At 41.5% G+C, this 24849-nt stretch overlaps 1 protein-coding gene across 3 annotated transcripts in view; it reads right to left on the reverse strand.

Moving 5' to 3' along the window:
* SMARCAD1 (SWI/SNF-related, matrix-associated actin-dependent regulator of chromatin, subfamily a, containing DEAD/H box 1) overlaps nt 1-24849 on the reverse strand; it is a 270689-nt gene that overhangs the window by 241213 nt on the left and 4627 nt on the right. For all 3 annotated transcript variants that reach the window (XM_033958219.1, XM_033958199.1, XM_033958210.1), the window contains exon 3: nt 4180-4321. In XM_033958219.1, the coding sequence (XP_033814110.1) occupies nt 4180-4321 (142 nt within the window). The remainder of the gene's footprint in view (nt 1-4179; nt 4322-24849) is intronic.

Consider the following 24849-nt stretch of genomic DNA (forward strand, 5'->3'; position numbering starts at 1 on the left):
CCTTCATACTTTTGTCTGGTTTTACCAGCTTGATGTGGCAGTTAATGGTGATACAACCTTTGGCTCTTCTGTTCTGACGGCGAGCTCATCAGGGCATCCCTGAGATTTGGGACTGCTTTGATACGTCCCATGAGTTCAGCCTCCAGAGGGATTGTACAAGAATGAAAGATTAGGTTTCTTACCTCTGCTAATCTTCCTTCTTGTAAATCTCCTCTGGAGGCTGAACTCCCGCCCATCTGTTTTGTCCAATTCCCAGGTCGCCTGTCAGTAACTGGTAAGTTGGCTTTCTTTCTTTGCCAGCCTCACTAAAATTTCCATGAGTGTCCTTTTTTCAAGGGATTATTGTCTTAGACTTTATATATATTGAGGATTAGTGAACTTAGAAATAAAACCAACCCCTCTGCGAGGTCATCTGTGCGGACACTCTCCTTGAAGCTCAATAGGTAGCAAAGCCAGGAGTATTTAATACAAACAGGAAACACAAGAAAAAGAGAAGGGGGTGTAGGGACTTCCCGCTACAAATCAACACTGCTCATGATAACCAAATACATAATCAACAAACGCCAAAAAAGGCCAAGTTAGCATAATAAATTGTAACATATCACACCTGCAAAAATGGCAGAAGTATTTGCTCCCTGATGCTGAGAAAAAGAAGCAAGGAGAACCAATGTTATTTGAGCCATCCAGAAGCTAAGAGATGGCACCATTGGTGTCACAGTCTGGTATCATAAGGTCGGTACCGGGTGGTTATGAAACTTCATCAAAATCAGGATGGTGAAGCTGAGTCCCAGTTGTGAAAGAGAAACACTGGTACCATTGGCTGTTCATCAGTATCGCTGACTGGTCCCATACAGATAAAATTGATGTCGAGCCCGAGTTCGGGACTGGTCACTGACGGGACTGCATCAAAGGTAGCATGAGTTGAACTTTAAGTGGAGCTCAAGCCTTTGAGACTGAGTGAAAAAACACCGGTACTGTTTGTTTTTTTTATCGATACCATCGGTGTCAAACTCTGGTATCGTGATGACCATAGACAAGGCACTGCAGAAGAGCCGGTGGCGTGCATGGGACATATACAAACACCGGTACCATTGGCGTTATCACCGGTACCAACAGTGCTGTGCTCTGGTCCCATGAAAATGATGCCTATAATCAAGCCACTCCTCAAGATCGGGCACTTCTGGGACTAGGAAGCCCACTTACTCAAACAACATGATGCAACACTGGAGGCAGGCGGTACTGCTGGTGTTGATATAAGCGGTGTCGCCGAGATTGGGATCAGAGTCGATAGCAACATCAAGCAGTCTTTGCTGAAAAAGTCCAAGAAAAACGAAGACACCAGAATCGACGTCGCTGGGTCCTGCGGTGTTAAGACCTCGGCCCCACACATCCGGTGCGGGGAATTTAAAAAATAAAAAACAAAAAAACAGTGTCAATTTCCAGGATGACAAAGTCCGTTGTTGAAGAAAAATAAAGGTCATTTTCTTCTTCCTCTTTTCATTTTTTTTTTTAGCAACAAAATTGAAGACGGCGTAGGGGCTTAAAAAAAAACAAAAAAAAAACCGAAAGAAACTGGAACACAGTGTCGCTTAATAAAACTCAGTCAGCAGCCTGACATGGAGGGTAAACAGCAGCCCAGGAAAACTGAAGTCGGAGGCTGAAGTGAACAAGGAGGCCCTACCGAGTCAAATTTGAAGACGAGGTAAATTTAAAAGAGTGCTTTCTTTTTTTTAAAGAAGAAAGTAACACTAAAGAAAAAAAGGGAAAAACTGACTAAAAGTCAGAAAGTCATGAAAGTAGGAAGGCAAGAAAAAGTTTAACGAATGTTAAACTGTGTCTTCTTAGCTCTGCGGAAACGAAAAAACTGAAACGACGCGTGCCCTGCGTTGGATGGGAAGGCACTCGCACATGCAGGTACTTGCGCATGTGCGGTGCGGGCTATCGCAAACTTTCTAAAGTCTTAAAGTGGCAATGCACTTTCAAAGTGGTTCATACAGGGGCTCTATCAGTAACGTCACCCATGTGTGAGAATATGCTGCCTGCTTATCCTGGGATAATGAATCTTACTTAGCGAAAAAATCTGAATCCACATATGTCTTTTTATGTAAATGGTCTTCATTGAAAGTATTTTTTTCTGTTTCCTGTGATAAGATTTGATATTGTTTATGGATTCATTTGTTTAGGCATCTCTCTGGAAATTATTGCCTATATGCTTCCCCTTTTATATAGTTACCTTGTGTCTTTTACTTATTGAGCTGTGACTCCCTGTACTGTTTGTTATTCCAAAATTTAAATAAACTAAGACTGAAAGGTCGCTAGTGCTGTTTAGCACTTTTCTACATCGGGACAGGCAGTCCCGCTGCTGCCCAACCCAGCCAGCTGAGAGGGTCCTTGGGAGGATCCTTAAACACCGGTCCAGCCGCGGTACGCGGCCCGTGGTCGCGAGCCCCGGGTCGCGAGCTGAAGGGGCATGGCTAAAGGGGCCTGCCCCTTTTGAGCCCCTTCGGAGCCCAAGAAGAGTAGGGAGTAGGGTTATCGACTCTTCAATATGGGCAAGAGGAAGGCCAAAGCAATACCATCTGCTGGAACAACGGGCCCGATGGATCGCCATCTTATGGTTCCCATTTTGCCACATGCTGAAGAACAGTTAACTCCTAATATTCAAGCTGTCTCTTTATCCTCTGGGGAACCAACACCACCTCCTCAACCATCATATTCTTCATGGTTAGAAGAATCTCCTTCCCCTTTTAAGGAAGGAATAACTTCTTCTTCCCCTCAATTATCTTTATTATCTGGACTGGAAGTTTCAGGACAATCCTTGGGGCAAGCTAAAGAACTAATCCCAGTACAGATGATTACTGGGCAAGGCTCGGGCGTTCCCCCCAGGGATAAAGTGATCACTCTAAATGATGTTTGGCTTAGCATTAACAGAATAGAGTCATCTTTACAAAAAACCATTTTGAATTTATGTCAATTTTCATCTGATGCAATAGTAAAAATCAAAGAGCAAGATATTAAAATTGGAGAAACAGCTGTGAAGTTTGAAAAGCTAGATTAGGCAGTAGGGACTTTACAAGCTAGTGCTGTTTCCAATATAAAGGATAGTATGATGATACATGCTAAATTAGAAAAAATGGAAAAAACTCTATCAGGGCTAAAAATCTTCGCTTGTTAAATTTCCCAATCACACATTATCTGTCCCCGATGGAGCTCTTGAGAATGTATTTGAAGGAGATATTACATTATACTAAAGTGGAGACTTTTGAGGTTGATAACCTCTATTACATCTCAAGAGACTCCAAGGAAAGAGCAGATGAAGGTGAAATGGATAAAATAGTGTCACCTGATAGTTTGAATGTATCACAGTTTTTGGAGTCATCTAAAGACATAATAGATAAGCGAGCAACTCTTCTCGTGACCTTCAAGACAGAGCTTGAAAAACAAGATTTCTTAAAATTATATTTTTTGAAAAAACAAGAGATGTTTTGTGGTCAACGGGTGATAATTTTCCCATATGTCTCCAGACAAACTCAGTTTAAAAGGAAACAGTTCCTTCAGCTAAAGCCTAAGGTTTTGGCAGTTGGAGCTACTTTCTTTTTGAAATTCCCATGCAAATGCCTTATTTCGTATGGAAGTGATAAATATGTGTTTTATGATCAAGTCCATTTGGAAGATTTTATTAAAGAGAAACCTTTGTTGAAAGTTTAATTTCTAATACTGACTTTATTTTTGGAGGATGATGTATAATATATATAAATGCCATTTGCCTGTCCCTAGATAGTAGACAGATAGATTTGATCTTTTATTTTTTAAAATACTGGCGACCAGTGATAATGTGGACTAGGACATGGTTGATTAATTGCCTTATATGTTTTGTTGTTCTTTATATGGAATTTGTATTTTAGTGGTCATTCATGAATATTTGTTATTAAGGCATTGTAACGAATAATCAAATAAATAAAGAATTTTTTTTAAAAACTAAGACTGAAAAAAAAAATAAAAAATCTCAGTTTATATTCGAGTATATACAGAACTTCTTTTCCAAAAGAAGGGGCAGACAAATTAAACAATAAAGAAAGAGAGAGACAACCTTCTGTAATACCTATGAAGTATCAAAACTAACATGACATGTAAAATTAACTATGTATCCCACAGACTGAGTTCAGTTTTATAACTTACACTTTGATGACATGGCTTTTCTTGTCGATGGCACTTTGTTCCAGGTTCTCACTGTCAGAATCCAAATCTATGACCTCTATGGTTCTCCGATTCTTTGAATCCATGGGCCTTTTGGCTTCTGGTGTCTCTGGAACAATGATTACTAAACAAGAAAGTAAAATAGTAATTCAATAACAAGCCTTCTTAGTTAAACTGCACCCATATCACATAGACCAAGCTTGTCCAACCTTCCGGCCTGAACGTGGCCCGCCAATCCCATTTTCTTGGCCCACAGAAGCTCTCACTGAATGTGAAGAAGTCCATAGGAATTGAATGGGCTTCTTCACATTCAATGCCGTAAATGTAAAGGGAGTCCTTAATAATGTTTTGACTAATATAATGTTGTTATAATATCCTTGTCCTGACTTCAGGAAGGAAGCTTTGGCCTTAAAAAAACTAGTTAAAATGTAATATGTTAGAAAAAAGTTTGGACAAGCCTGACATAGAACATTAATAATTCATCTGCAACCAGTAAGGAACAATTATGTTTCATACCTGATAAATTTTCTTTCCTTTAGTCACAGCAGATGAATCAAGATGAGTGGGTTGTGTCCATCCATCAGCAGGCAGAGATAGCGAGCACCAAACTGAGCTCTGCTCACTAGTAAAACAGTATTCCTTGTAACAAAGAAGTAGGATCAACCAAATAGGCCAAACAGAAAAGAACTCCCTCCTTACCCTGTCACCATACATAGTCAACAGCCAGGCCAACTCCCAAGCAAACCACAAGGCCAAACCCTATATCTTTTCTGTAATCTATTACAGCATAGAAAAGCTTACAAAGAGCAGGACCCTGAATTCATCTGCTGTGACTAAAGGAAAGAAAATTATCAGATATAAAACAATTTTTCCTTCCTTGTCATCAGCAGCAGATGTATCCAGAGACAAGTGGGATGTAGCAAAGCAGTTTTCAGTAGGGTGGGACAGAGAATAGTATGCAGAAAGAACGAGATATCAAGGTACACGTTGCATCATCCCAAGATATTGAGGATGGAAAAAAGCAGAACCACCGCTCCCAGGAAACCACACAAAGATCACCTAACTGAAGGAACTGTACTCTGGACAGACTGAGCAGCCCCATTGAATGCAAAACCCAGAACTACGCACCAAATTTCCAAGGAGCGAGACCCATTCTACATAATGCAAAGAATGCACTGCGAGGGCAAGCCTACCACTAGTATTAAACACATCGAACTTCGGTCGCCAGAGCACCCAGAAGGAGTGAAGGAATCCTTCCCCAGGGACCCAAAAGGACAATCAGAGCCAAAAAACCCAGCATACGTCAGGGCGAAGGTGCACCAGCCCCACCAAGAATGCAGCTGCTCCACGGCTTTGCCCTCTACTGCCAGGGAAGGCATCTTGTAATGCAGCCCGCGAAGAATGCGCCAAATAGCCGACAGAGGAACTGAACTCAACCCTGAAAATGGGATTGTGCACAGCAAACCAAAACAGAGCAGTGTTCCATAGCCAGTGTCTGATGTTCTCTTCTAGAGAGCCGCCCAGCAATGAATCAGTACGTGAGCTGCAAACTTAGAATGAGCCATGCCAAGTGGTCATACAGATCGATAGCTTATATCCAGAGATGGAAACGCAAAAAGCATGCATCAAGAGCAACGCTCCACACCCAGAGAAGGAGACGCGACAAGCAGGCATCAAGAGCAGCGCTCCACACCCAGAGGAGACACAACAAGCATGCATCACGAGCAGCGCTCCACACCCAGAGAAGGAGACGTGACAAGCATGCATCAAGAGCAACGCTCCACACCCAGAGGAGACGCGACAAGCAGGCATCAAGAGCAGCGCTCTACACCCAGAGGAGATGCTACAAGCAGGCATCTAGAGCAGCGCTCCACACCCAGAGGAGACACGACAAGCAGGCATCTAGAGCAGCGCTCCACACCCAGAGGAGACACGACAAGCAGGCATCTAGAGCAGCGCTCCACACCCAGAGGAGACACGACAAGCAGGCATCTAGAGCAGCGCTCCACACCCAGAGACGGAGACGCGACAAGCAGGCATCTAGAGCAGCGCTCCACACCCAGAGGAGACACGACAAGCAGGCATCTAGAGCAGCGCTCCACACCCAGAGACGGAGACGCGACAAGCAGGCATCTAGAGCAGCGCTCCACACCCAGAGATGGAGACGCGACAAGCAGGCATCTAGAGCAGCGCTCCACATCCAGAGACAGAGACGCGACAAGCCAGCATCCAGAGCAGTGTTCTATATCCAAAGATGGGGAATTGCCAAGCAGGCAGGGGAAGCCACGCTCTACATTTGCCAAGCAGCCAGGTGAATTCGTGCTCTACTTCCAGTGATGGAGCTTGTCAAGCAGTCAGGTGAATCCGCACTCTACATCCAGAAATGGAGCTTTGTCAAGCAGGCAGGTAAAGCCTTTCTCTACCCCCAGTGATGGAGCCTTGCCAAAAAGGCAGGACAAGCCTTGTTCTACATCCAGAGATGGAGCCTTGCCAAGAAGGCAGGAGACTCCACGCTCTACATCCAAAAATGGAGCCAGGAAGATATTCGAATCCACACTCTACAACCAAAGAAGGAGCTGTGCAAAGCAGGCCAGCATAGCCACATTCTACATTTAGATATGGAACCATTCTAAGTAGACAGGAGGAGCTGCTCTCTACATCCACAGGTGATACCATGCCAAATAGGCCTCTGGGGCATGCCAAACCAGCAGTAGGAGCCTTGCTCTACCTCCATTGAAAAGACTGTGCCAAGTGAGCAGATAAACAGTGCTCTAAATCCACTGATGGAGCCATAACCAACAAGCAGCTCGCACACGAAACTGAGAGGAGTAATCATCCTCTACATCAAGAGATGGAGCTGGGCAGCTGGGGATCTGCTTTATCTCCAAATCAGTTTGCGCTTTATCTCCAGATCAGTGTGGACCGAACTCAGCCTTCAGAGACAGAGCCATGCTGAACTGACAGTAGGAGCAGCAGCCTCCATACTGACAGGGAACCATGCTAAATAGCCATTTCCTATATCCAGAGGCTAATCCATACAGAATAGGTCTATGGAGCAGTGCTCCAAATCCAGAGCCATAACGGACGGGGAAGCAAAACTCTATATTTAGAGACAACATCAAGCGGTACTACCAAGTAGAACTGAAGTTCACATTCTGAGATAGAGCCCTGTGGAATGGACTGGAGGCGCCATGCACTACATTCAGCAATAAAGTAAAGAAAGATGAAGCCCTACGCCCCATCCAGACAGGGAATCTTAAGCCTCATCCAGAAGCAGCTAAACCCTGGATGAGGCTTGCAACACTGTTTGGCTGAGTCACACCCCACGTACAGCACTGGAAACATTTTGTATAGTTAGATGGAGCCACGCTCCCTCAAGTAAATATGACACTGAACTACACACCAGCAACATCAATACCCTACATCCCTGGTCGCCGCACCACTAGCGATGGAGCCATATTCAAAGAGCAGACATGCCAGCGTGCTCACACAATAGGGAAAGAGCCACGATTGAAATCAGAGATGTCAGAGCATACACTCATCATCTAGAATGGTGCTGAGTGCATGGGCGGGAGAAGGCAATGCACACACTCTACATCCTGAGATGGAGCCATGCTCTAAGACCACAAATAGTAGAGCAAACACTCTACCGCCAGAGATGAAGCTATATTCAAAGGCTTGAAAAGCAACATGCTTGCTCCACCTCCAGGAATGGAGTGATGCCCACGCTCCAGAGATGACTATGTTTGAGCGCTCAAGATGTCAGTATGTCTACTCTGTCGCTGAGGCCATGGGAGAGAGTACACCCAGCGGAGGTGTAAAGCTTGAGCACCCACAGCATGTTGTACAACCTGCGATTGACCTACACTCGAGAAATAGAGAAGGAAAATATTGTCACACTCAGAAATGAGAACATGTCCAAGGTCCAGAGAAGCACCTAACTTTCAAATGGAAACCCTGGTCAAGCCTCAGATGAAAGGGAACTCGTATGCATAAGTATGGTACTCCAGAGAACAGAAGAGAACCATGTTCCCTTCCGAGGTCAAACCTGACCAAGAGATAGAGATAGCTTATCGCCCTACAACTGCTGCTCCCAAAGGAGCAATGAAGCACACCTGGGGCACAGACAACTGAAGTAGGAGACAGAGAACACCGCCCTACGTCCCCAGAGGGAGAATATGGCTGAGCCAAGCAGCTAAGAGACGGGTCTACCATTCTATGCAGGGTCCTGAACAAGCTGCCATATGGAACATAGTCTGAATACTGATTTACCCCAGAGATTCAAGGAAAATGCTGTAAGCTGGAAACTCAAGAATAAAGCTATGTTCTACTGGATACTGTCTGAAAGTCGTATAACTGCCAACCTGGCCAGCAGGAGCCTGAGGTTGTCCAAGCCAAGAGATGTACCTAGCAACTGGCCCCAACAAGCCAGTCCCTAGTCAAAATTCAGTAATAATAATAATAACTTTATTCTTCTATACCGCCACAATCTTGCGACTTCTAGGCGGTTTACAATCAAGAATGCTGGACATTCAGCAAAATACAATAAGTAGATATTCAGAGGAAATACAGAGATCAGAGATCTCAGGAGGCAATAGTATAGAAATACAATTTGCTGAGCGAAAATGTAATATGTACATTTTAGTAGGTAATGTCCGACAGGTCCGACAAGTAGAGATACCAAACATCATAGTAGAAACTTACAAAAGGTTCTGGAGAGAAATGTAGCAGAGAACAAGGGAAACAGTGTTCCCCCCCTATGAGGCATGTGTGAGAATAGGAGAAGGATATTTCTTTTTCTGAGAGGAGAGGAGAGGGCAATACTCAGGGTAAGTATATATTATTTTGGTCTGAGCATTGACAATTCGGGGGATAAAAGCTAAATTATAGGTTCCTTTATATAGACAGTTTAGATCTTAAAAAAGCAAATTTTACTTAAGTTTACATAGTATAAAAGAACTTTATAATTTTACAGTTTTTAAACTTGAACTTTCTGCTAGAGTCTCTGGCAGACAGAACAGGGTCTGGCTTAGTCTTCATTCCTGCCCACCCCTAGTTCATTTATTTACTTATAGTCTTAATTTATAGTTATTTATTCTAATTAGGAGAATAAAAGAGGCCTGTTTATTAAATATTACATGCCATTACTTGCTAAGAATCAAACACCAAATAAAACATAAAATATAAACCTAAGGCTCTCTATATTAGACTAGTATTTCTAGAACCTTAATACGGTTTAATTAATCAGCTCAAAAATAAGATGCAGACTAGAGAATGACATGGGGACAAATTTTTCTCTGTCCCTGCAGGAACTCAATTTCCCCGTCCCATCCTCATGAGTTTTGTCGCTGTCTCATTCCTGTATGCTCTGCCTTAACTGCACAAGCCTTGAACACTTATGATTTTAAAGTGTTTAAGGCTTGTGCAGATGAGGACAGAGCTTGCAGGAATGGGGCAGGGACTGGAAAAGAACTCTCCAGGATGGAAAAATGAGTTCTTGTGGGGATGGGGAAAAATATGTCCCCGTGTCATTCTCTAATGCAGACATTAGTCCAGCAGCAAGAGGAGAGCTATCCAGTCTTTTGCACTGTCACATGTATGATTATCTCCCACTTGGCGAGAAGTTATATGTGTGTGTTCGATGCAAAGAGCTCCAAGTTCTCAGAGAACGAGTCCATTCCTTTGAGGTTAGAGTTGCAGACTTGGAGGAGCTGAGGAAGACAAGAGGTACTTAGAGAAGACCTATAGGGACATTGTAAAGAAGTCGTACCTCCAGTCTGACAGCCCTTGTACTGCCTTGGAGGGAAGTCTCCTAAAAAGAGAGCATCACCCTGGTGAAATAGGACATAATCTTGCAGCCAGGACCTGCACACTAGGGGATGCAATATCCTCTAGCACTAAGGATGAGTCTCCTGGGGCTTAGGACTGCTGTTGTAGTTGGTGATTCAATCATTAGGAATGTAGATAGGTGGGTGGCTGGTGGATGTGAGGATCGCCTGGTCACTTGTCTACCTGGTGCGAAGGTGGCGGACCTTGCGCATCACCTAGAATTTTAGGCAGTGCTGGGAAGGAGCCAGCTGTCTTTGTACATGTAGGTAAGAATGACATAGGAAAATGTGGGAGGGAGGTTCTGGAAGCCAAATTTAGGCTCTTAGGTAGAAAGATGAAATCCAGATCCTACAGGGTAGCATTTTCAGAAATGCTCCCTGTTCCACATACAGGACCCCTAAGAGGCAGGGAGCTGGGGGCGTGGCTTCGCAGCGCACGAAAATGGCTGGGTGAAGGATTAGCTCCGTTGTGACAGGCAAATTTTATTAAGATTTCGGCAGTTAAAACTAATAAAAAGTGAGTGAAAAGTAAGAGTTTAGTTGGAAAATGGCATCGGGTAAACCAAGTAAAAGTACTCCGGTGAATTCAGGGGCAGGAAGTAAAAAAAGAACAAAAATGGATTTGGTCCGACAACGGTCCCGTTGCCTCTGGATGAAATTGAAAACAGGGACTTGATGAATGAACTACAAAAAATAAAAGAAATAGTAAGTGATAACGCAAAAAATATAAAAGAAGTGAAGGAAGAAATAGAGAGTCTGACAAATAGAATGCAGGCAGTTGACTTCAAAATTGAACAGTTAGAAAAGCGCGCCGAAAAATCTGAGGCAGAAGCGCTGGTTTGTAAAAAAGACCACAGAGAAATAGAGGCATTGAAAAAGGACTTTGAAGATTTGTCAAACCGTGAACGAAGAAATAATTTGCGTCTGATTGGGATACCTGAGGGGATTGAGCAGAATGATCCTATTCAGTTTGTGGCTAATTTTATTCCAAAGATCTTGCAGTTTAAAAACTCTTTTCCTCTAGAGATAGAAAGAGCACATCGGATACCGATGAAAAGATCAAGTAGCCAGAAGGGTCCCCGGCCACTAATTTTCAAGCTGCTCAGACATCAGCAAGTGGTAGAAATTATAAAGCTGGCTAAAGCAAACAAAGATCTTAAATGTCAGGACTCTAAGATCTTTATAGTGCCTGACTTTGCAAAAACTACAGCATACAGAAGAAAACAGCTTTTGGATTTAAGACCTAAACTTAGAGCATTGGGGGCAAGATTTGGATTAATATACCCCGCTATTATGAGGGTAACTTATGAGAATAAAACTTATAATTTTGAAGAAGTAGTCAAATTAAAGGAATTCCTAGATCAATATGATTTGCCTATGGATTCATGAAAGTAAATGGATATTATAATTAATATGTACTGAGTTTGATTTTTGGTATATATTTTTGTGATGAAAGTTTGAAGAAATTTGTAAAAGAAGAAAAAGAAGAGGAAAAAAAAAAAAGTAGAAAAGGAGAAAATATTTTCAAGAAAAATGATTACAGTTATGGTTAAAAAAGGATCAATATTTTAAGCAGGATCAGAAGAGTGGATAGATGGAAGGCTTACTATAATGCAAGGTTGGATTGTTATTAATATGGGAAAATATATGATATGTGATGGATATCTAAGTAATAAAGAGGAAAGAAGAACTTTAAGGAGAAAATAAGAGTGAAAGAAAAGAAGATGTGAAAAGAAGAAAATGTGGTGGAACTTATATGAAGAGAAGAGAATATGAGGATCAATTATAAGATTTGGATGGATTCTTAATGTGAATATATAATTTACATCTGAGCGAGACTGAGATAACAGACTGAGGATACAACAATGCTACATTGGAGAAGTGTGGAATCTTAAAATATAACAGGACGGAAATATAGTAAATCTTGGTGTAAAGTGCTGTGAATATAAAGATGGAATACTGGATAAGACTTGATCCTTACTTAAATTTATAATTTGCATCTGAGAATGACTGATATAAAAGGCTGATGATGCATATAAGTACTTCATTTAAGATGGATGGAATAGTACTCTGTAAGAAGATGGAATTGTAAGGAATCTTGGAGTGCAATAGAGAGAATGAGAGAATTGTTTAAAGGATATGGATTGATCTTTATTCAATTTATAAATCTTATCCTGAGTTTGACTGAGATAACAAGAGGGTGATGCATAATTGATGCATTACAGACATATTGACAAACAGAATATAGGATAATACAAGATTTATTGAAAATTGGTGTGAAGTGATGGGATTGTGAGGATCGCTTAAGTGAATTGGCTTGATCCTTATTTTGGTTGTTGATTCACATCTAAATGAGACTGAAGTAGCAGGATGAAGATGAACAAGTATTACAGTCGAGAAGAATGGAGAATAGACTGAAATAGGTTGGAAATGTAATGGAACTTAATGAAAGTTCTTGGGACTGTGAAAATTGCTTGATTGAAATGGATGATCCTTCTTTTGATTTATAGGTTAAATCTAAAAATTAATAAAATAAGGTGGAGTGATGTATATTACATTGACGTTGTGGGAAACTTCTGTTAGATTTGGAAAGAGGAGAAAAAAAAAGTATTAATCTTGGGTGGGTATAATTATAACAAATAGAATTTGAAATATAGGGTATATCCTTTTATAAATATATTAAGGATATAGGATGGAAGAATGTTTGAAAGTTTGAATGAGGGGAAAAGTTTATAAAAATGGGATTAGAGTAAATATGGGTATTTAGGGTATTGTAGAATGGATTGACTGCAGGAGAGTTTGGAGTTGATCGTTTGGTAAGAATTAGAGAGAAGGAAAAATGAGTATGTTATTACCTGTGGGGAGTTATATTCTTTATTCAGTTAATATGTGCGTTTCGAAATTTTCAGTCGTATTAGGGGAGGAGAGGGAGGGGGAGGGGAATGGGGGGATGGGGAAAGATGGGAGGGAGGGGAAATTTATATACTGGTTTAAGGAAAAAGAAAATATGCATATTTTATGTTTGAGAGAGATATGTTTATATATTATATTTTATTTTTAAAATTTTTTTAAGATTTTTTCTTTGAACGTAAATGGCCTCAATCACCCAATAAAAAGGAAAAAGGTACTGGCATATATTAAACAACAAAATATAGATATTTGTTTTCTGCAAGAGACACATTTGTCTGGAATAGAGTCTATGAAGCTATCAGGTAATTGGATAAAACAATGTTTATATGCACCAGCGATAAAAAAGAAGGCAGGAGTAGCAATATTGATTAATAAAAAATGTTCAGCAACATTTAATATGGTAAAGGCAGATCCTCAAGGAAGGTGGTTACTTGTTGACATGAGCATGGGCAATACTACATTGGTGTTACTAAATATATATGCCCCTAATTCGAATCAAAGTGAATTATTTAAATCTCTACAACAATTAGTTTTACCACTGACAGCTACTAATATAGTGGTGGTTGGGGATTTCAATGCTGTTATAGATCCAATAATGGATAAAAAGCCTAGTAGAATTATGAAATCAATGGGATTAGATAATTTGGTACAAGCATGTAATTTGAAAGATATATGGCGTATTCTTCATTTTAATGATCGGGAATTTACATTTTGTTCACATGTTCATCAATCATTTTCAAGAATTGATTATATTTTTGTTTCTGATCAGATGGTACAGCAAGTTGTAAAAGCTGACATAGAACCAATAGTAATATCTGATCATGGTGGTGTGTGGATAGAAGTTAACTTAATAGATCAAGATAATTCCAAACCTGTATGGAGGTTTGATAATACTTTGCTTGCTAATTCTAAATTTTGCACAGAATTTCAGATAAAAATGAATGAATATTTCAGACTTAATGATCTAGAGGAAATGTCGATTGGAATATTATGGGATGCTTTCAAAGCAACTATGAGAGGACAAATTATATCATATTCTGCGTATAAAAAGAAACAGATAAGAAAGCAATTTGCAAATTTGGAAAAAGAAATTAAAAATTTGGAATTAAAATTGGTTACTAAATGGGAACAAGAGACATTTCAATTATTGTTAAAAAAAAAATGTGAATATAATGAAATTTCCTCTGGGTTAGTAAGGAAAGATATTTTTGCTCAGCAAACGATGTATTATGGTAGTGCAAATAAGGCTGGAAGATTATTGGCAAATTATTTAAAAGCAAAGAAAAGAAAGGAGAAAATAAGCATAATTAAGGATGAATTAGGAAATTCTCATTCTCAAATTGGAAATATATTAAAACAATTTTTAAAATATTATAAGTCACTGTATTCTTCTGAGTCTTATTTAGATAAAGAGAAAGATGGGTTGGATTTTTTGAGTTTAGTTGAAGGACCTAAGGTTCCTGATCATATAAAAGGAAGTTTAGATAAACCTATATCATTAAAAGAGTTACAAATGACATTGAAATCCCTTAGAGTTGGGACCGCTCCAGGTGGAGATGGATTTACAGTAGAGTTTTATAAAGAATTTCAAATTTCCCTTTTACCATATTTATTAAAACTATATCAGGACCAACTGAATAAAGGTTGTATATCAGGCACTATGGCAGAATCTTTAACTATTGTTTTGCCAAAGCCAAATAAAGATCCAACACTGGTGTCAAATTACAGGCCTATATCTTTAATAAATGTAGATGGTAAAATATTAGCTAAGATTTTAGCATTAAGATTGGCTAAAGCTCTTCCGCATATAATAGGAATAAATCAAACTGGATTTGTTGCTCAAAGACACTCTTCAAATAATACTAGATTGGCATTTCAGATGTATTATTTAACAAGACAAATTAATGATCCGGCTTTTTCAGTATCACTAGATGCTGAGAAGGCTTTTGATCGTGTAGAATGGAATTTCATGTATCAAGCTATGGAATGGTTTGGTATTGGATCTGGATTTATACAAATGATTCAAGCACTGTATAGCTCCCCAACTGCTCGTTTATACATAAATAATAATTTTTCAGATGCTTTTAAATTGCAGAGGGGAGTTAGACAGGGTTGTCCATTATCTCCTTTGCTCTTTGATATAGTTCTTGAACCCTTGTTGTTAGCTATTCAACAGGCAAAGGACATAGAGGGTATTCCTTGTGCTGGAGTAGAATATAAAGTATCCGCTTATGCAGATGATATATTGCTTCATTTGAGGAATCCGGAAACAACAATTCCATGTCTACTGAAAATAATAGATACATTTGGAAAATTCTCTGGATACAAAATAAATTGGACTAAATCAGAAATTTTACCTTTAAATGTGCATTGTACAAAAGGTATACTTGATTCTTTCCCTTTTATTTGGAAAGAGGATGGTATAAAATACTTAGGTATTTGGTTGAACAAAACACTCGAAGAGACAATGAGAATAAACAAAAAATTTTTATTACAAAAAGTAACAGAGTTATGTGAGCAATGGAATCCTTTACATTTGTCATGGTGGGGAAGAGTTCAAACTGTTAAAATGATGATTTTGCCTGTAGTTTGCTATCAATTGGGAATGATACCAGTGTTTTTTCAGGGGTCTTTTTATAAAAAATTAAATAGTATTCTGGTTAAATTTATTTGGCTGGGTAAAATTGCAAGAGTGGCTCTAGTGTCTTTGCAAAGACCAATTGAGGAGGGTGGGGTAAATTTTCCCAATTTTTATAGGTATCATCAGGCCTATATCATGCGCCAAGGTATGTATTGGGTCCTCCCAGAGCTTTTGGAACAACTACCAGAGTGGTTAAGGGTGGAGAGATCACTTATTTTTCCACTTAGGCTTGATCTTCTGCTTGGTATAAAAGTGCCTAGAATACGTAAAGACAATAAAGTATTAATGGATACTTGGAAAACATTACGATTTGTAGATAAATTAACTAGTGATTCTATTTTAAAATCAAAACAGCAGACTATTTGGGTAAACTCCAAGATACAAATAGGCAGATTTAAGGTTGTCTGGAAGGATTGGATTAAAGCAGGTATAAGATCCTTAACGGAAGTAATCGATAATGGTAAGCTGCTTGATTTTTCACAATTGCAACATAAATATGGTCTGAATAAAAAACAAAGTTATAAGTGGTTGCAATTGAAGCAGGTTATTCAGGTGGGGTTCCCTGAATGGAAATCTTTAAATGATCATTACAGCTTAGAATTCTTATGTTTCCAGGCAGATTTTCTGGGACACCAGGCCGCAAAGTGGTATAAAATTATATCTAATTATTTGAATAAGAAACCAAAAAATGGATTAAGAGATATTTTGAGCATTGAGATTAAGCATCAAATTAATGCATCTCAATGGCCACGTATTTGGTCTTGGAGAATTAAAGGTTCGATGTCGGCATCTATTAGGCAAACATGGTTCTTTTTGTTGCATAGAGCATTCTGGACCCCTACTAGATTACAAAAATTAGATTGCTCTAAGTCTAATAGATGTTGGCATTGTAAAATTGAAATTGGAACTTTAGACCATCTTTTATTTTATTGTCCATGTATTCAGGCATTTTGGATATCAATATGGGATCAAGTTAATATATTGATGGAAAATCATGTAGCATTATCCTATGACACAGTGATTTTTGGAATGTGTATGAGGGCCAAAAGTCAGATATCTGCAGCAAACAACAAATTATTGATGATTCTTACTGGAGTGGGAATTCAACAAATAACGACTAATTGGAAAGACTGTTCTAGATTGAATTGTAGTTTTTGGTGGAACTCAGTTTGTCATTTGTATAAGATGGAAAGATTTCTTGCTGTACAGAGGGGATATTTTAAAAGGTTTAAGGAGGTGTGGAGGCCATTAATTGAATATTGTAATGATTAAGGGTTATTCTTTTTCCTTAGGGGATAATTTGTAAAAATGGGGGGGAGGGTGAGTCTAAGTATATATATGTTTGGATAAAATATTTTGTTGATAGGGGAGGGGATGGGAGGTGGGTGGAGGGAATTAAAACATGTGTAATAATATTGATTAAGAATGTCAAGTGAGTGATGTGAATTACTTGTAATAATATTGTACACTTGTTGAAAGAAATAAAAAGGAATAAAGATGAAAAAAAAAAAAAAAAGAGGCAGGGAGCTATAAATTCTCAATGTGTGGTTAAAACAATGGTGCAGGGATGAAAGATTTAGATTTGTTAGGAACTGGGAAATCTTCTGGGAGAGGGGAAGCCTATTCCGAAAGGATAAGCTCCACTGTAACCAGGACAGAATCAGGCTGCTGGTGCTAATGTTTAAAAAGGAGATTGAGCAGCTTTTAAACTAATATGTGGGGAAAGCAGACAGTGGCCCAGGACTGGATGGTTCAGAGTATCCTTGAAGGATAATACTGAAAGGATATTTAGGAAATCCCTAGAAATAATGATGAAAGAAAGCCAGGAGTGCTTAAGAGGAAGGCAGAGTAAAGGACTCAAATTTTCCCTGTCATCTTCTCAGCAACCTGTAAATACAAGGAAAAGAACCCCCACAATTTGAAGTCTATATACAAATGCTAGAAGCCTAGAAATCATCGGGCAGTGCTAGCGCTGGAGCGGCGGGTTTTGTTTTTGCGGAGACGATATGCGAGGAGTTCGCTGGGGCTCCGGATGCAGCTTTTAGAGGCCCAGCAGGAATTGAATGAACTCTTGCATCGGGGGGCGATGCGCTCTCGGGAACACTATAAATTCCAGTTATTTAGGTTTGCCAATAAGAGTAGCCGGCTACTGGCTCGATTGGCCCGCTCCCATCGTGGGGCGTCGGGGGTGGCGGCATTGAGAGATCCACGGGGGGGTCTCCATCATAAGCCTGAGGATGTTAGTCGTATTCTGCGAGATTTTTTTACCGCTTTGTATGATTCGCCTGTCCCGGACCTCCTTGATGGTAGGGTCTATTTGGATAGTCTGGATCTGCCTCGCCTATCGATCAGTGACTCGGATATGCTGGACTGCCCTATTACCGCAGAGGAGGTAGAGGGTGTGATTCATGCGTGCCCGTTGGGCAAAGCACCGGGGCCCGATGGTTTTCGAGGGGAGTTTTATAAGCTGCTTGTTTCCGAGATTGCCCAGATTTTGTCGGAAATATTTAATTTAAGTGTGGCTAAAGGTTTTTTGCCCCGCTATTTGAACCTTGCGCAGATTATTGTTTTTCCCAAGCCGGACCGGGATCCGGTTTTGCCAGAATCATATCGACCTATTTCCTTGCTGAATTTTGAAACGAAATTGATGGCTAAGGTTCTGGCCAATCGTTTGGCCCGGGTGTTGCCCTCTCTGGTGTCTGATCAGCAGGTGGGTTTTGTGCAGGCTCGTCCGGTGACCAAAAACATTTGTCGCATTTTGTTGGCCTTGGAGAAGGCTGGTGTGGAGGGCACCCCCGCCCTGCTTATCAGTTTTGATGCTGAAAAGGCATTTGACCGGGTGGGGTGGGGGTTCCTCTTTGCTGTGGTTCGAGCGTACGGATTTGGCCCTTTCTTTTTCAATGCTCTCCAGGCGCTGTACAGTGATCCAACGGCGCAGATCTCGGTGAATGGGGGCCTTTCCGCCCCCTTTCCGATTCGGAGGGGGACCCGCCAGGGCTGCCCTCTATCGCCCTTGCTTTTTGCTCTCTATTTAGATCCTTTGATTCGGGAGCTGCAGTCTAATGTGGACATTAGTGGTCTTCACTTGGGAGCCACGCATTTCAAGATTGCAGCTTTCGCGGATGATCTTTTGGTATTTTTATCTGATCCACATCGCTCTTTGGCTGCTCTCTTGGAGAGCGTTCGGGAATTTGGGGACTTCTCGGGGTTTGCTCTGAACCTGACTAAATCTGAGGCGCTGGCCTCTTCGGCGGGACTCCGGGAGTCCTGGGGTGGGACCTTTCCACTGAAATGGGCGGACTCCTCGTTTCGCTATTTGGGAATCCAGCTCTCTATGGATGTGCGGGAACTTTATAGATTGAACGTTACGCGCCTCTTGACTTCTATGGGATCCACTCTGGCTAATTGGCGTGATTTGCCGCTCTCCCTGATGGGGAGGGTGCATCTCTTTCGGATGGTACTATTCCCTAGGTGGTTGTATGTTTTGCAGACACTTCCCCTGTGTCTGCTACAGCGGGACATTCGGACCTTTTACTCTTTGCTCTCGCGGTTCTGCTGGAGGGGCCGGACACCTAAGTTGAGGTGGCGCTTACTGGTGGGCTCGTGGGGCCAGGGAGGCTTTGGGGTGCCGAATCTTAGGTGTTATAACTGGGCGTGTCTATTGCGGCATATTCGAGATTGGGCTTGGGGGGGGTCCCTCTTCTGTTCGTTCTTGGACATGTTTATAATCCTTCTCTGTATTCTATGCTTGTGAGTTGATATTCCATTTGCCAATAAAAAAAGTTTCATAATAATAATAATAATAAAATAGGAGAGTTATATAGCACAGAATGATGAGACAGATATAATAAGCATCTCAGAGACCTGGTGGAAGGAGGACAATCAATGGGTCACTGTGTTATCTGGGTACAAATTCTATTAGAAGGATAGAGTAGATCAAAATGGAAGGGGTGAGATTGCGGTATTCGTTAAAGAGAGAATTGAATCAAACAAAATAAAGATTCTGTATGACACAAAAGTGTGGAATCCATATGGATAGAAATTCCATATGTGAAGGGAAGAAATAAAAGCAAAAACAAAGGACAGACCTATGCTCCACACAAACTGGGAAAACAATGTGGAACAATGGTTTCAGGATGACACAGGTAAAGTTTATTAAAATTTAGCCATACTGAGTCAGACCAATGGTCCACCTAGCCCTGTCCCGTTTCCAACAGTAGCTAATCCACGTCACAAGTACCTAGCAGAATCCCAAAGAGTAGCAACATTTCATGCTAGCAGTGACTTCCCCCAAGTCTGTCTCAAATTCAATAGCAGACTAAGGATGTTTTATCCAGGAACTTGTTGTCCAAACCTTTTGACTATGGCTGTGCCTAAAATAAACAACCACACAGACTTCAACCACATAATCCAGACTGGTCTCTGGTTTATATGCAGTCATCCGATCAGAAGCTAGAGCAGAATGGCATAAACTTCCTCATAAAGATAACAAGAAGGAAAAAAAAAAAACCCTCTATACTGAAGAAAACAATACAAAAATGGATGATCAAAGTATCCTAGCTGGCAATGATTTTATTCAGTGTATGGGTTTATCAGCTTGGATATCTTGGTCATCTCTGCTCCTTTTCTCTTGCACTACCATGTTTCCACGAAAATAAGACATTGTCTTATATTAATTTTGGGCCCAAAAAAGGCACTAGGTCTTATTTTCGAGGTCTTATTTTTTTTTTCATGTATAATGATTATCAATCCATTCCACTCCTCCACCCCAATTCTTCCTATTTCCTTTCTCTCCCCCACATGTGCAGCATCTTTCCTCCCCTTTCACCCATCCCCTTGTGCAGTATCTTTTTATCCCTCCCTCCTATCCCTTGTGCAGCAGAACCCTTGCAGCTTCTATCCCTCCTCCCATGGAGCATTTATTAATCCCTCCCACCCTCCCCCGCCACTGTGCACTCCCCCTCTCCCTGCTGACTCTTTCATCTCTCCCGCCCATCCAAACCCCGACCGCAAGACCGAAATACAGAACCTTAAAACAAACCGCATCGTTGGCAGCACAGGCCCCATCATGGCTTTCTCATGCCCGGGTGTTCCTCTGCCGCATTGCTGATGATGTCATGGTTTGGATGGGTGGGATAGATGGAAGGATTGTGGGAGGAGCGCTGCTGCCGCTGGCGATTAGGGCTTATTTTCAGGGAAACACGGTATTACATATTTCCTCACTCACTGCACTAAAATAATATGGTCCTGAATCTGTGAGCATACTGAACCAGTGAAAATCCCAAAGGGATCCTTACAATAACAATATTAAAATAAACATATCATTTATTTATTTAAAAGGCATTATCACCTGCTTAAAACCTAAGCGGGTTTCAAAGATACATGCAGTACATATATGTACACAGAGGCCAATAACCCAAATAATTTCCCTATAAAGTGATATTATTTGCATTCTTGTGCTAAGATTACTGAGCTCTTTTTCTTTTCCATAATCAGGACAGACAACCATTTGTATTAAAGCACAAAAAAACCTTCTAATACCCAATTTATAATATATAAGATTTTCAACAAGTTAGCAGACAAGCTATTTCTGGATGCAATTTATCACTAAAAGGCAATAACAAGAACAGCAATAAAATAACATGTATTGAATGAAGCAAGTTTCACCATTATTTCTGAACCATAAAAAGGAAACAAGAGCTGTTCTAACGGAAATTAAAATAAGGAAACTAAATAAAGTAATCAGAGTATAAATATTTGTGAAATGTTATTTAGGGTGAGAGGCTTGTCTATTCTATATGTTCACTATAACCAATCAACTCAGATAATAGAAGAGATGCCATCTCTGTGGATGAAGTGGATAGTACTCAAAGAATCTCCAAAACTGAGCAAATTCCTTCAGTTTCCAGGAGGGCAATATGTGTTGTGTTTAACACCTCCAATAAATGTGATCTTTTTCATGCCAGCCAACCTTTGAAGGGGGGATGGGGTGAGTTAAGACATGAACAGACAAAATGGATCACAACTTAAATGGGTTAGTATACACAACATCTGCAGCTGGAGCGTGAGATAGCACAGGGAGTCTGTGGAATGCATAGGAGTGAGTTATAAATTCCTTCTTTACAAAGGCTCAGATTTGGACACGGGCCCTGCCCTCTGTGTACTCAATGAAAGTAGTCATCAGACCACATGGGTAGTGGACATTGATACGAGTCTCTGGAGACTGTGCTGCCACCTCCCGCTGGAACCTACAGTTACCGTGAAAATTGCCCAAGATTTACTTAGTTTCGGGCCTTCCTCTGTCTATCTGCTGCCTTCTCCAGTGGCTGCTGTAGTGTACAGTGCATGTGCTCCTCCAACAACCTGACCTCAGTCACCTCACAACCACAGCTGGCTCAGTCCCAGAAGCAAAAAGGAGGAAGAAGCTAGCAAGAGTTTAAGGAGGATGCTGCATCAGGGGGCAGGGCTAGATGCCATGCTTGCCAATTGGTCTCACCTGCCACACGATTGGTGAGTGCAACCTCCCAGTCCCATCTCCTGATCAGAGAGATGGGTCAGCTGAAGCTGGGAAGCACAAAGAAGAACTCAGCAAAAGCAACAATGAGTTTTTACCAATTACCTAATGTTAACTAAGGCCAGTACTGGGCAGACTTGCACGGTCTGTGTCTATATATGGCCATTTGGTGGAGGATGGGCTGGGGAGGGCTTCAATGGCTGGGAGGGTGTACATGGGCTGGAGTAGGTTTTAACGGAGATTTCGGCAGTAGGAACCCAAGCACAGTACCGGGTAGAGCTTTGGATTCTTGCCCAGAAATAGCTAATTAGAAAAAATTAAAAAATTTAAATTAAATCAGGTTGAGCAGACTGGATAGACCATTCGGGTCTTTATCTGCTGTCATCTACTATGTTACTATGTTGGTGTTTTTACTACACCTGTTTCATATTTTCATAGCCTAACGATAACATTACCAGTAGCAAGCAGGTCTGTGGAGTCGGTAGATAAATGTTCCGACTCCGACTCCAGGTACCTGAAATTTCCTCCGACTCCACAGCACTGGTTAATTTTCAGATCGTTAAAATGGAATGTCAAGTTGAGAGAAATGAGCATTTTCAACACCACCTTCTTTTTACTTTTAATCAAGATTCTAAGGCCGCAGAAGCTGCTCGCAACATTTGTGCTGTGTATATAATGGGTGCTATAGCTAAAAGAATCGCTCGTGATTGGTATGCCAAGTTCAAAAATGGAGTCGGTAGATAAATGTTCCGACTCCGACTCCTCAGTTTTTTGTACTTCTGACTCCGACTCCAGGTACCCGAAATTTCCTCCGACTCCGACTCCACAGCCCTGGTAGCAAGTAATCAAAACTATACAATTTACAGTTTTTTATAAAGGGATAAAATTAATGTGGAGGAGAACTGAGTTCAGCCTATTGGTCCGGCCCTCTAAACAGTTCCAGTTTCTCAAGTGGCCCTTTAGAAAAATTAATTGTCCACCCCTGCCATAGAACCAGTTCCTCCAGAAGACTCAGGCTCCAACAGATACTCCATATACTCCGTCATGCCCAAGAAAGGCTCAGAGGAATGGAGGCCCATTCTGAGTCTTAAACATGTCAACACAGCCCTGAGAGTTCCTCAGTTTTGGATGGAGACCGTTCGGTCCATCACTGCAGCGGTGGAGCCAGGAGAGTTTCTGGCCACCCTAGGTTTGATTGAAGCTTATCTTCACATCCCCATCTTCCCGGAACATAGAAAGTTCCTCAGTTTCCATGTGTTGGAGAATCACTATCAATTCTCAGTGCTTCCATTTGGATTGGCAACAGTGCCCCGAACTTTCACCAAGGTTATGATGGTGGTGACCGCTCATCTCCGCAGAACGGGTTGGCAGGTACACCCATACTTGGATGTTTGTCTCATCAGAGCACCATCTCAGGTGGAAGGAGAAAAGGCAGTAGCAACAGTTGTGGAGATTAGTGCTGCCCGATTCAGGAAAAAAAAATTTGATTTTATTCAGCCTATTGAATCGATTTTTCGATTCGAGTTTCCTGTCCAATTGGGTGTTCTTTTCAAACATCCTGGTGAGTTTATTTTATAGCCTCTTCACCCTCTTTGCCTTCTCCTAACTACACTGGCGCTGTGGTGTAAACAAAATAAACAAACAAAAAAAGACTTTTCCTCTCTCTGTTAAATCCTAGCTCACGTTTGCGGTCTAACACCAGCTCTGGCAGGATACACATTTCAAATCTGACATATTGTAATCACTAAACAGAAAATAAATTATTTTTTCTACCTTTTGTTGTCTGGTCATTATTCAAATCTTGTTGGTCCCTAGTTCTGGTTGCCTTCTAACAACTTGCTTGCCAGGGTCTCCTTCTTTCTTCGTGCTAACCATCCATCTTCTATCTCTGTCCTCCCCTTCCATTTCCCTTCCCTCCCCAGAGGTCTGGCATCTTTCCTTTTTTTCGTCTCCATCCACAGATCCACCTTTTCTCAATTACCCTTTCAACCAGCATCTCTCCCTCCTTCCCCACCACCCCAGGGTCCAGCATATTTCCCGTTCTTTTCCCAACTACCCTCCTATTCAGTATCTCTATCCCCCTCCACACCATCCCTTGTGTCCAACTTCTCTCCCTTTCTGCTCCTTCCCTCCCTAAATCCCATTGTCCACCATCTCTCTCCCTCTCCTCTTTTAAACCCATTATTTCTCCCCCCCCCCGGCCAAGTCCGGCATATACATGTATTTTTGAACCCCCTTCCCTTCCTCCCTCTGTGTACTTATACACCAGGGCCCTCCCTCCCCTGAAGGTATGCCCCCCGAAGGCCTGCATCTCACCCCTGAAGGCCTGTACCCCCCCACCCCCTGGAAGGCCTGCTTTAGAGGGCAAGGGGGGAGGGTCAGTCGGGAAGTGCTGGTGTCTGGCTCCCCCCTGGCCTGCTGCACACCATTTACTTAATATCAGTAGCCTGCAGATTCACAGAGAAGATTGCAGTGCTAGCAATCTTGCAAGTTGCCATAGATCTTTGGAGCTCTTCCCCTGCCGCGATCCTGCCTCTGACATCAGAGGAAGGGCGGGACCGCGGCAGAGGAAACAGCTCCAAAGACCTATGGCAACTTGCAAGATCGCTAGCAGCGTGATCTTCTCTGTGAGTCTGAAGGCTACTGATATTAGGTAAATGGTGTGCAGGAGGCCAGGGGGGAAGCCGGACACCAGTGGGAGGTCAGAGGGGAAGCCGGATACCAGCACTTCCCGACTGACCCTCCCCCCCTCGCCATCT

This window comes from Geotrypetes seraphini, chromosome 1 (assembly GCF_902459505.1).
Source record: "Geotrypetes seraphini chromosome 1, aGeoSer1.1, whole genome shotgun sequence".
In the NCBI taxonomy this organism is placed as follows: domain Eukaryota; kingdom Metazoa; phylum Chordata; class Amphibia; order Gymnophiona; family Dermophiidae; genus Geotrypetes; species Geotrypetes seraphini.